The 12,241-nt window shown below is 35.5% G+C and overlaps 1 protein-coding gene across 1 annotated transcript in view; it reads right to left on the reverse strand.

The window, feature by feature from the left end:
- The window catches only part of DMGDH (dimethylglycine dehydrogenase), a gene marked incomplete at both ends in the record, with an annotated part of 40,190 nt that overhangs the window by 3,106 nt on the left and 24,843 nt on the right, over positions 1–12,241 (reverse strand). The window contains 4 exons of the mRNA XM_082301297.1: positions 7,234–7,293; positions 8,389–8,546; positions 9,431–9,648; positions 11,058–11,188. Coding sequence (XP_082157423.1) covers positions 7,234–7,293; positions 8,389–8,546; positions 9,431–9,648; positions 11,058–11,188 — 567 coding nt within the window. The remainder of the gene's footprint in view (positions 1–7,233; positions 7,294–8,388; positions 8,547–9,430; positions 9,649–11,057; positions 11,189–12,241) is intronic.

Raw genomic sequence — 12,241 nt, forward strand, 5'->3', positions numbered from 1 at the left:
TGAGCTTTTGGCCACCTGGATTAAACCACTACATAGCTATTATGCTAACTGAAGATGCATATGGGGATTTAATGTAAAGGGCTTGTTCTTTGCTATTTTCTATTCATTGAAGTTAAGAATATTCTAGTCTTATTAGAATGATGGCTTGGAAAAATAACCAGGATGTAACCTAGAATTCAAACTCTACAAAATATACACCTCTCATATATATATATATATATATATATATAGTTATAGTTATAGTTGTAGTTATAGTTGTAGTTATATACACTGCAAAAATGTGTGGATCTACATGTATAGATACATAAACACATATACATACATACTGGAACACTGTGTGAACATGCTTAAAAATGTATGTGTGAAAATATATGTGTATATATAATGCACAACTGCAAAAAAAGGGCATCTATAGATATAGATAAATATATCTCTATATATATAGATATATATCGATATCTATAGATAGAGATATATATCTATATATATAGAATTATATCGATATCTATAGAGATATCTCTATCTATTTATATATATATATATTTATATTTGAATATTTAAATATTTAAAGCACCTTCTTAAATTCCAACAATAGGAATGCAACTAATTGTTTACTTCTTTTATAGTTCTTGGGTACCCATGTCAATTGCACACTAATCTATTTCCACCATTATTCATTTTTTCTTTTTAAGTGTATGTGCATTCCAATCAAGACAGGATTTGGAAGCTGACACATTCAACCTCAGTCTGGCTATTTTGGTAACAAATGCTTCCTCTTTCTAGGAGAAAAACAGTCAGTTTGCATATTGCTTCCATTTGTTTTATTTTGTCATGCAAAATATAATGCAAAAAAATCATATTTAAACCAGTATAATCCAATAAATGAATATATATTAAAAGAAACAAAAACAAAACAAAACCAAAAATGAGAAGAAAAAGAGGAGAAATAAATGAAAACACTAAACAATTCCAACCTTGAACAAATACAAAATTTAAAGCTGCTCTTCACTGTCAGAGTTTAAAAAAAAAAGACTTGACATGTAGGAAAAATGTAAAATGTTTATACTAGTTGAAGTAAAGACAGTCCTACAAAGCTAAGCTTAAAATACAGAAGACATTCCATTGTCTTGGCATGAGTTCCCAAAACATTAAGCTTTGGCAGATGTAATGGTTTTCACATAAAATAACAGTTCTTAGACACCAAAGATAAAGACAATATCTACTGCTTAGCTTCATTTAATTTGAGTGCAGCTCACCAGATAAAAAGATGGGCTGTTCCTTTTTACTTGTGTGTTAGATAACACACATATTAAAATGGAAAATCCTATCACAAAGACAAACCAGCTAAATTTTAAAAATAGCACATAGCTAAAGGTATACCACTGATTTTCATCTATTAACATGCTGTATATATGTATTTTCCTTACCTTTCTTATCAGGTTTTACTTTGTGTTAGTTGCCATGTGTTTGATAGCACAAGATAAACCCACTGTTTTTTAAAAAGAGTTTAGGGGACAATAACCAATGAGGAGACTTTTTTCACAGTGAAATACCTGGAAGAGTTTAACTTACTGTGTTTCAAATATACCTGGCTTTCAGTGGCACCCCAATCCTAATTCCAATCCTCTGTAAAAACCTCTTCTAGTTAAGGGAAACAAAGGCATAGAAATTATCTACAGACCTGTCAAAAAATTTTAGACTGTGCAGTTTATCAGAATAAAGTCAAAGTATCTAAAAAGAAATATGCTGTATTTGTTCAACAGTAACTTGCAGTGAAGACATACAACTCTCTCAACAAGGAACGGTTGTAATTTATTCAGTATACCACTTAGGACTGTGGGCATAGAACCAAATTATGAACACAGAGTCATCCAACTGAGTAAGGCAGCACAGCTGCTGTGATCTGCTATAACCATAACGTTACAACACACTGGAGACAGCCTCTATACAGTATTTTGAAAATTTTCTTAGCTAGATGCTCTTTAATTATTTCAGGGTAACACTCCAAATTATATCTGCCTCACCGGCCTGACAAATGAAGACAATTTTTCTTCTCAGACAGCAAATATTTGACAAGTTTCTTTTTCTGTAGAAAATCAAAGCTACAGCTTACACTGCACAAAAGAGTTTTGTAAGGGAGATGGCCAGTCTGTATGTATGGCACCTGCACCAACGCATCTTTCATTCAATCTACCTAAGCCTTTCTTGTATGCAGTCAGCTGTAGGAAATTGGTATGATACAAACAACTGATGAATTACTGAATTATTTTGGCTCAAAATCCCTATCTTAGTGCGTGCTTATTCCTTTACATGGCCCAATAAGCAGACAGGGAATCACCTAGATGTGCATTTTATACATATAACAATATCTTTGCAGACCCTTTCTAACATGTTTCCTCAGCTGTAAATTTATGGAATAAATCTTCTGGTTTTTGACCCTCTGGACACCAAATGAAGTAATGATAGAATATGGTTCCACTCCTAAACTTAAATTTGAATGGGGACAGGATTTAGGCGGAAAAGTACACTCAATTAATATGTTATAGGCATAATAAATGGGGATTGAAAGTGGGAGGGGGAAATACTATGCCCCATCTCAAATTTCCTATCCATCACTCCATCCTTTTTCCTATCCCTATCCCTTCTTCAGTAAAGCCTCTATTCTTTCTTCCTCCTCTTTCCTTTCTTGTGTGGAGTAAAGCTGGCATGAAACACAACCTTATTCCAGATTATGGAGTGGGGTCAGTGACCACTGTTGTAGTCATTCCTCTCAGAACAAAGGTATGCAAGCTGGAGAAGTGAAGCAAGGGCACACAATGGCAATCAGGGGGAGATACAGGCATTCTTGAAGCTGAGGCTGTTCCACACCAAGACCATGGGAACACGAGTTGGACTTAAACAACTGAGGGGCAGTTTTGGCAGAGTGGCCAGGACAGAAACAAATGACTAGAAAGTGGAGGGCATAAAACTGTAAGTCTAAACCTGATATCAAAGGAATAAAAGGGTGGAGACACATCCTTAGAACTGCTCATCCTAGTTTCCTGATAGATAATATCTTACGTATTGTTATGTTGGAGGTTAGGTCAATACTCAAGGACTGGATCTTGTCATTCACTTACCTATAAGAAGCTGATGGGTGTGACAAAACTTCTATTCATAATGCATACCAAAGCAATTAAATTCTCATGTGTCTAACAGGTGCCATAGTAAAAACCACCGATGTCAAGGTGAGAAAAGAGGTAGCACTTGTAGCCTGAGAGGTGTGCTTTCAAAAGGACATTCAGGCAGTTACTGAGCAGGGTTGGAGGAGATGAAATGCAATTAGTGGTAAGTGTACAAGGAAAGCAGAAAAGAAAAAAAATATTCTGTATATAGAAAAATCTGGAAAGAAGTTTGGAACTGAGAACAAAAAACCTGCCCCAGTACATGAAGAGGCCTGAGGCAAAGAAACACTGCCTTGGCAAGCAGTAGTTTCTCCTGGTGGAAACAAACGAAATATGGGTTAAGCACTCGGATCCTGGCCTATAAGAGCACACTAGAGCAGAGTTCCAAAGGCTTTCCTTAATCTACTGCACTCCCTTCCCAAGCCTCGGTGCTGTTCCCAAGTCTCTGCTGCTGCAGAGAGTGTGACCAGGAGATGGCAGTCTTGGATTTAGCAACACAAGCACAAACCCACAAACAGCCAACTGCGGCCTTTGATCTCTTCAGGAATGTTGTCATTATTGGATTCGCAAGAAAAATCCTCCTGAAAAAAATTAATTTCTGTGAGCTGGTATGAAGGCCTTTAACACCAAGTTTCACAGGGTTTCTGGTCCATTGCAGTCAGGAGGAAAATAAGGCTGTTTTAAGCATTCAGAGGTGATATGCTACATCTTTGAGCACTCAAAAACCTGAGAAAGTGCAAATGTGCAGAACAGTATTCTTGGATGTGGACCAAAAAGAATCGCGTATTTTCTTCTTAAAAGATATTCTGTGTATTTCCTGGCACAGTAACTAACATTAGGACTCTATGGAATATTTAGTAGCAGAGTGCTTATTAATGAGATGAGGCTATCTAACAACTTACCTAACTTACTAAATGTAATTGAACAGCCAGAAGAAAGGCAACAGATATTTTTAAAAATCCCATCGCTAAACTGGACAGGATTTTGTTGGGAAGTTATGAAAGCATTTTATACTCTAAATTATAAATTAATCCTGTTAGTGTCCCTCCACTTTAGTTTAACTGCAGCCCATCCTGATCATCTGTGCAGGAAGCAACTAACACTAACATTAGTGAAAAGGGATTACCAAGCAGAGTCTAGAGGAAACCAACTAGAACAATGCCTCAGACTTACTAACAAAATGAAAGTTGCCACAGAAACCCTGCTGAAATGGATTTACTTATTGCCATGTCATAATTTAATACCCTGTGAGGAAAAATAAAGTCAGCTTAAGCTTTTAAGTTTTTCCTATGATACATCACAAAAAAATTACTAGTCTGTTTGTACATGAAGATTATCTATACACCAAGCTTTCTAAACACAGAGACTACCAGGATTTTATGGGGACTTTACATTGCTTCATATATATTCCCCAGATATTTGAATGTCCTCTTGTAGAAATTAAAATTCTTTTTGACCGTATTACCTTCACTGGCATCTGGCTCTTCATTCATTTTAATCTGTTTAGAAAGTGTTTTCATTTTCTGTGACATACCACTCGAGATTCACTGATGCTGAAGTCTTTTCACAACCGTTTTGTGAGCTATTTCAGCTGTTTGTTGCACAGTAAGAAGCACCCTAGTAATTAACTCAACAGTGCCTTTTGGTTCTAATTTACACAGAAATCAGCACTTTCCCCAGCTGGGGGCGCATGCTTAAAGGAATGATCCTTGTGAGGAGCCGAACAGACCAAAATGTCAAGAAGAAGTATTTAAGTATATGTTGCTTGTAGTTTTTATCTCGTTTGCCCTTTTTTGAGGGGAAAGTTTCCACAACAATAGAAACAGATAACAAAGGAGTATTTTGCTTGTGTTCAGTCACGGCGGCCTGTAAAGAATGGTGCAACAAAACCAGAGGCATGGAACTGGGACTCAAACTGCCAAGAAGTACAGTAAATAATCTCACACTGCTTTTCATGCTGCAGTGTTTAGAGTGCTTCCAATAGCTGAATTAGCTCAGGTACCTCTGAAGTGCCAACATACAGTCACAACTGCCCTCATCTGAGTCAATAAAAAAACATTGATTATTTCCTTTTTCACATTAGTTTAGCAAAACTGGCAAATGTTTCAAGCTGACACCCTGCATTTCTGCAGGAGATTCATTCATGCCCATTTGTCTACAATCTGAGTATCTGCTCTGGAGAACTGCTCCAACCCTGCATTTCAACCATGAGGAGAAGTGTGCAGAGCAGTAAAGAATCAAGTGCTTCCTGCACATTAATGCCTTCGTATGATCTGCATGGATATCTTGGCAAGCAACAGCTTTCCCTCTTTATGGCTGCTTTCCTATTTACACTAAAGGAAAGGGGGAAAAAAAAGAAAAAGGAAAACAAACAGATGTATCAAAATGAAGTGGAAAGAAAAACAAGTAATAGTAACATTTTTTCTTTTATCTCAATTCCCTGCAATCTTGCTAATCTCTTCTCAAAATGAAAAGGTCTTGATTGGTAAATGCAACTTAATCCTAATCTATAAAATTCTGCATTTCCCTTGCATGTGTCACTTCCTCTGATTAAGGCAAAACTGTACTACCCAGTAGAGAGAGCTGTAACTCCAGTACATGTAGGAAGTGCCATTGACATCCTTGGGAGCACCCTGCCTCACTCCTGCATAGGTTGAAGAAACTTACCTTCTATAGACAGGTTCAACAGTGAGAGGAAAAACACCTTCCTGGGACTGTCCTGTTATGGTTGGTGAAATTGTCTCATAATATAAAAGCATCCTTTTAAGTTTAACATGCTTCCATAATTCTTTCCTATGCAAAGTTTAGGATTTGCTTTTTATGTGGAGCTGTAACTTAAGTTTGGGATTCTTACCAGTTCTACAGCACCTCCACATAACATGGCAAAAATATCAAGGACTATTTATTATCTAATTTATTACCATTTCAGGTATAAAAGAAGCAAAAATAATAACAATTTGTCACTGTATCACATTACAACATTGTCAAGTTTAAATGTTTTGCAAACATATTTTCTTCTTCATCTCGCTCATATACTTTAATTTACAGATTAAAAATTGAAGCAAAAGATTAAGTCAGAAATAGCCCATCACTTAGGGTACCTCACTTGAAATCTCCAGGACCAGAATTTTCATGATAGAAATTTCAGATCCATTGTGCAGCCAACTGCTGTTTGAGTTGATGGAGATAGCAGCAGATGGCTTTAGATCTGCACAGGACATGATTTCATCATATTTCATGGAAAGGTCTCTATTTGACAGAGTTTAGACATTTGGTTTGTGATTCATTTGGACCAGGAAAGAGAAATACAAGCAATTTATTGTATCTATTGGACTAAAACAGAATTTGAATTCCTAAAATATTAATACAAGAAAAGTGAGCTTGCTGATCAAAGGAGATAGAGTAACATCTTTCTTTTCTTTTTTACTGCACAGTTAAATTCAACTAGCTCCATTCTCTAGCCTTCAAATCAGGTGAAAACAAGTTATGAGCAGAGGACCTCTTCAAAAATTCCAAGAACAACTAATTATTCTTTTAACCAATATACTAGTTTAACTTATATTTAACACACTGTTATCAGTTGTCCCTAGCAGTTCTAAAAATTATAGTTTTTTCCGTACTTGTTGTACCAGAGTGGTAGCCAGGGAAAAAAATCCTAGAGATATCTGCTTTAACAAGAACAAACAGGTAGAATATTTTCACAATATGAACAGGTTCATTCAACTTGTGTGTATATATATATATGTACATATAAATATATATATATACTATACGTTTTAAAAAGTACATGACTAAAATTTCTCTCTGAAAATAAATCACGAAGAGTTATTTATCACATAGACAACATTTAGCATTTGCAACTTCTTGATCTAATGTATAATTTTGTTAGCAAGAAACATGGGGAAAGATTTTTTAAAACAAGTTGGTACTTATAAAGTAATTATAATTATAGTTGTGTCATTCATTTACTAAATCTATTTTGTTTTCCAGCTAATGGCATTTCTCATGTTCAAACACTTAAAGAATAAGCTTGGACATAATAGAGCATTTTGAAAATAATAAGACATACCTTGTTTAGCTTTACAAAATATTCCAGTCCAGCTTCCAAGGGATTAGTGTCACAGTTCATCTGTTAAAAGATACAAATTCACCATCCATACATGATGGACCATCATAGCTTTTGGCTTGGGGGGTTTATTTATTCATTTTATACATCCTTTTATTTACGCCTGTGTCAAAGTCTTCCACTATGCACAACTTCTGTCTGAATACCCTGCAAGCTTCCAATATGGGATTCAGTGTATCTACTATCACGCTCAATGTAACATATGGATGTGTAAACCAGTCATCTAAGTTTCCATATGGAAAGTAAACACATTTCAGTAAGAAATAGGATTTTTCATCAAAGCAGAATGGAACCTCAGAAGACTGAGTAACTGAGGTATGCACACCATTTACAACACAGCCGAGTGGCTTAGCTGGAGAGGGAAATAAAACACAAAGCAAATTTCATTCACCACCTTCCCATGAGGTGCAGGGAGAATAATTCGTTAGGCAGCACTTGAAGAAAGAATGAAAATAATTAGCACATGGCAAACCAAAAGGACCCCTAAATTCCCACCATTTCAACCTCTTGAGTTCTTTCATTTCCAAAGGAAAAGTTTCATGTAAAATGAAACTATACTGATTTCCCCCAAAATTCTCTAGGCCCCCTGAGTAATTCTGTATTATGAGTGAGCAAATTCTGCAGGAACAAGGTAATGGGAAATGAAAAAGTTCCAAATACATTTTGAAGCAAAAATAATTTGCCTCTCATGACATAGTTATTACAGAAATAAAACATTTTGAGAACCTGTCAGCCAAACCTTTGATTTTAAAACACTAGAGCTCAGCAAAACACTCATAATTTTGTTATACACAAGAGGGAAAACCATCTGTGAATCAAAATAAGTGTTTCTTTGCCAGCAATGCAATGGGCTACACCAGTTGTCTTTAGAAAATCACCAGTAAGAATTATAGCAGCTTTTCCTGCTTGAGGAAAATTTTCTTTTAATGCTAAACTGAGAAACTGGTACAAATAACAGCTATGCTAACTATGACTAAAAGCTGCATAGTCACAAGAAAATAAAAAAATTAAATAAACAACCCCACTAACACAACACTTGCCCCCTCCAAAAAACCCCAAACCTCCAGAAAGAATAATAAGGAAGTTCCATTTCCTGACCTCTGCTCCCCAGGCTCGGAAACCTTTTTCCAGCCTTAAAGCATTTAGAGCATATGTTCCAAAGTTATCAATTCCCTCTTTTTGGCCAGCTTCCATGATTGCACTGTAAAGAGGTACAGAATCTTCCTTTCTATGGTAGAGCTCCCAGCCCAATTCACCTGTTACACAAACAAGATTATTATTTTTATCAGCTCAGTTAAATGATCCTAATAAATACACTCCTTTCCTTCGTCAAAAGTGAGAGTCAATGCTGTGTTAATTCACACTGTAGAGTAAATTCTATCATATAGCAAATCTAATTCCCAGCAAGAACTACCAGAGGATTTGTTCCCTACATTTAAGCAGTGGTACTATTATTCAAATTTAAACTGTTAACTGAAAACTGTGGGTAAAAAAAACATCAAAATAACTGATAAGAAAAGGTCATGTAACAAAGTCACAATGATAAATTAAGGACATTATAAACAGATGATGACTTGGCAAGTGAACAGCAAATGTAACTGAATGTAAATAAGAATGAGTGTATTGTAACATATTTAGCACAACAGAAAGAGAATATGAATTACAAAGACTTCAGCTGCTTCAGAATGCTCTGAATTCAGTCTATTACACTTAAAATGGATGTAAAAAGAAATAAAAGTAAAAAGTAACTGGGAAAGCCAAACATTAAGCACTACAGCATTACATTTTCAAGGCACATTACAAACACTAATATACAGTAAACCAAAACCAGTTCTTGATGCTGGTTTTGCAGCAAATACCGAAGAGGTTATCAGAACTGGCCTTCTGTTTTGCAAAATCAATATTTACACTATAGGGTATTTCTAGAGAAAAAGGTCTTGGAAAAACTCAGCACAGACCCTGACCATATCACATTTGAAAATCAATGTACTGGGATTCCACCCATACTTATATGTTAAAGTGTAACAAACCTACTTCTTATGAATACATGATGAGACTTAGATTTCAACATAATTTTAGTGACATTTATTATTTTATTCATTGTCTCTTTCCTTAAGTGTATGTTTTTTCTATTGCTTACCTGTGTAAGATATCCTAATGGCAGTAACAGCAATATTGGAAAGTTTCAGATGTCTACACTGGAGAAACTTAAACGAAGTGTCACTGAGATCTTCATTTGTCAGTTTCTGGAGGACCTGTCGTGCATATGGACCTGCTACACTAAGCACTCCCATCTCATCTGTCATGTTTTCTATTTCAACTTTGTATCCATCTCTTGTTACTTTCTCTTCTATCCATCTGAACATAAAACACAACACCGATGTTACACTTCTTTTGAAAAAAATGAATTTAGTAAGATTTTACTAGGAGTTATTTATTGTTAGTGTTCATTTCCCCAGCAGCTCCCAGTCCCACACTCTCAAAACCAACAAAACTATGTGCTACATTAGATAGACAAATCCAACCTTGATGTTAAACAGAGTTTTCTGGTGAGACACTGATATAGGAACACAGGCATCTGAGATACAGCCAGGAAAGAACAGCATTTAAATGGGTAGAACAGTATTTTTAAGGTAAGAGAAATAAGTGATCTCCTACAATGACAACTGATTTGGTTTTGGATCCAGAATCTGTTAATAAAATGTCAAGATACAAAAAGAGTAAGGAATAAACACGATGAACATAAGAAGTCTCTAAATAAATTGCTGTGACAACAGAAATGTACAAGCAGGTTTGTTCCTTCCTGAATACAACATTTAAAGTATTGGCAGCGAGTTCAGTTTGGATTTAATCCAAAACAACAGCTGCAAATTATCTTTCAGGAAGCTCAGAAAATAAATAAAACGGGTATATTTAAAAATCTTACAGAGTACTACATTGTTAAGCAGTATTATAAGATCTCAGGCCTAGCGAGTACGAAACAGGACTGCCGACAATCTGTAGAATTAAATACATTAGATCTGGCTCTGCCATTTGTTTCCTGAATGTGGCAATGTTCCTACTGATTACTGTGGGGCTGCTATGAAACAGTACATTATTCTTTGCCAGTTAGGGTAGTGAATTTCAGTCTTTAATGTGTTGATTCATTTTGATTAACTGATTTGCCAGCAGCCTCCAGTAAAGATGAGCACTAGAAATGTCAATTCCAATGCTCATCTATGAAAAGTTATTTTGTGAAGTCATCCTGCAACTGCTTCTACTTTTTTCTTTCTTTCTGTTGTTTCACTCTGTGACCCCAGAGCCCAAAGCAGAAGACAGTACCACAGTATCACGAAGACTGCACTGCCTGTCTGTATGGGCCAGGTCAGTGCCTCTGGGGTCATCCCTGTTAAGAGCCAATTTTTCTTTTTTTTGCGTAAGAGAACGCACTAGAAAGGAACAGCCATGCTGTGTTACATCATACAATGCCAAAGACAAACAGGTTCAACAACAAAATAAGAACTCCTCCAACAAAGTATATTACATAACTGTTAGCAACTTCTCCATCTTTTTACATCAGCGATAATCCAATATCCAAGCGCTTATACTTCGGAATTCAAGTCAACCAACTTTCTAAGAAACTAAAATCAATAAAGAAATAGAGTTCTCGTGAACTTTGTGAAAAAGTTGTTGAGTAATAATTGAGAATTTGGAACTTAGTAAAAATGTTTCTGTACTAATGTGACTGTATAGCACTATGTACTTACTGCATTAAAAAATACACTAACCTCAGATCATGGAGTTCTGACCCTGACCCAGTTACAAGCATGAATTCTCCAGGATACAGTTGAGACACGGTTAGCTCAGCATAAACTTTTCCTCTGGGTGTTAACATATGGCTTATATTTGTGGAACCCACCTACAGAGTAAAATTTGTGATTATTAAGAATGCAAAATAAAACCTTTGAATTCTTAAACGTCATTAAATACACAGTTATTTTTCTTTATTTGAAAAAACAATTTTTTAATGTTTGCTCTGCTATGCCAGAATAGGAGTGGAGAGATACACAGCTGGCCAATCTTAAGCTTTAGAGTAGAAACTTCACTTCTTCCTTTATAGAAAAAATGGAAATTTAAAAAATAAGATAAATCAAGACCTTTATAAATATTTCTTAATTATGCATTACACAAGGCAGTCTTAAGCTACATTTGTTTTCAGAATGCATTTTCAATTCAAATTCAATCAACTTTAGTTTGTTTCCTTCATCTAAATAAAAAATTCTCCATGTAATTGACATGAATATTCTTTTTCAATCCTGTGAATAATGTTTTCAGGTCCCAAGAGAATAAACTACGCTTTTTCCCTTACTATAAAGAGAGAAATACTGAGCTGGTTTATGCTTTTGTGGCCCTGATTTATGTATGCTTTTCTATTTTTTGTAGTTGCTGACTATGAATCTATATCTCTGCACATTTGAATCAGAGACAGAAGTCCCTAGAGACAAAATTTCAGGTAACAGTTACTTAGCAGTGACCATAAAACACACACACGTTCATACATATATAATCCACAGAAACAGAAGTATGAATGTGCCATGGCTGTTGTGCTGGCCTGGTTTCAGATGCAGAATTTAGTCTCTTTTATTTCATTTTACTTTCACAGAACCTTGTCAATAACCCTGTCAGTGGCCAGATTCCATACAATGAACAGAGACCTGAAAAATATTTCTGATATTAAGATTATTTTTCAGGTCTTACTACATTCATTAATTATGCCATAGTTACTGGCATATTACAGGCATATAGTTGAATTTTCAGGACCTGATGCTGGTCACACTCAGTCCAGTTGCAATACAAGTATATCTCTGGTAACTCCACTGGATTATTTTATGATGGAGGCAAGCATGAATGGTACTAAAAATCAGGCAGCTTAAATAACAACTGTTACGAAGGCTGGATTTTTAAGTGGACT

The sequence above is a fragment of the Coloeus monedula genome, assembly GCF_965178545.1.
Source record: "Coloeus monedula genome assembly, chromosome: Z".
In the NCBI taxonomy this organism is placed as follows: domain Eukaryota; kingdom Metazoa; phylum Chordata; class Aves; order Passeriformes; family Corvidae; genus Coloeus; species Coloeus monedula.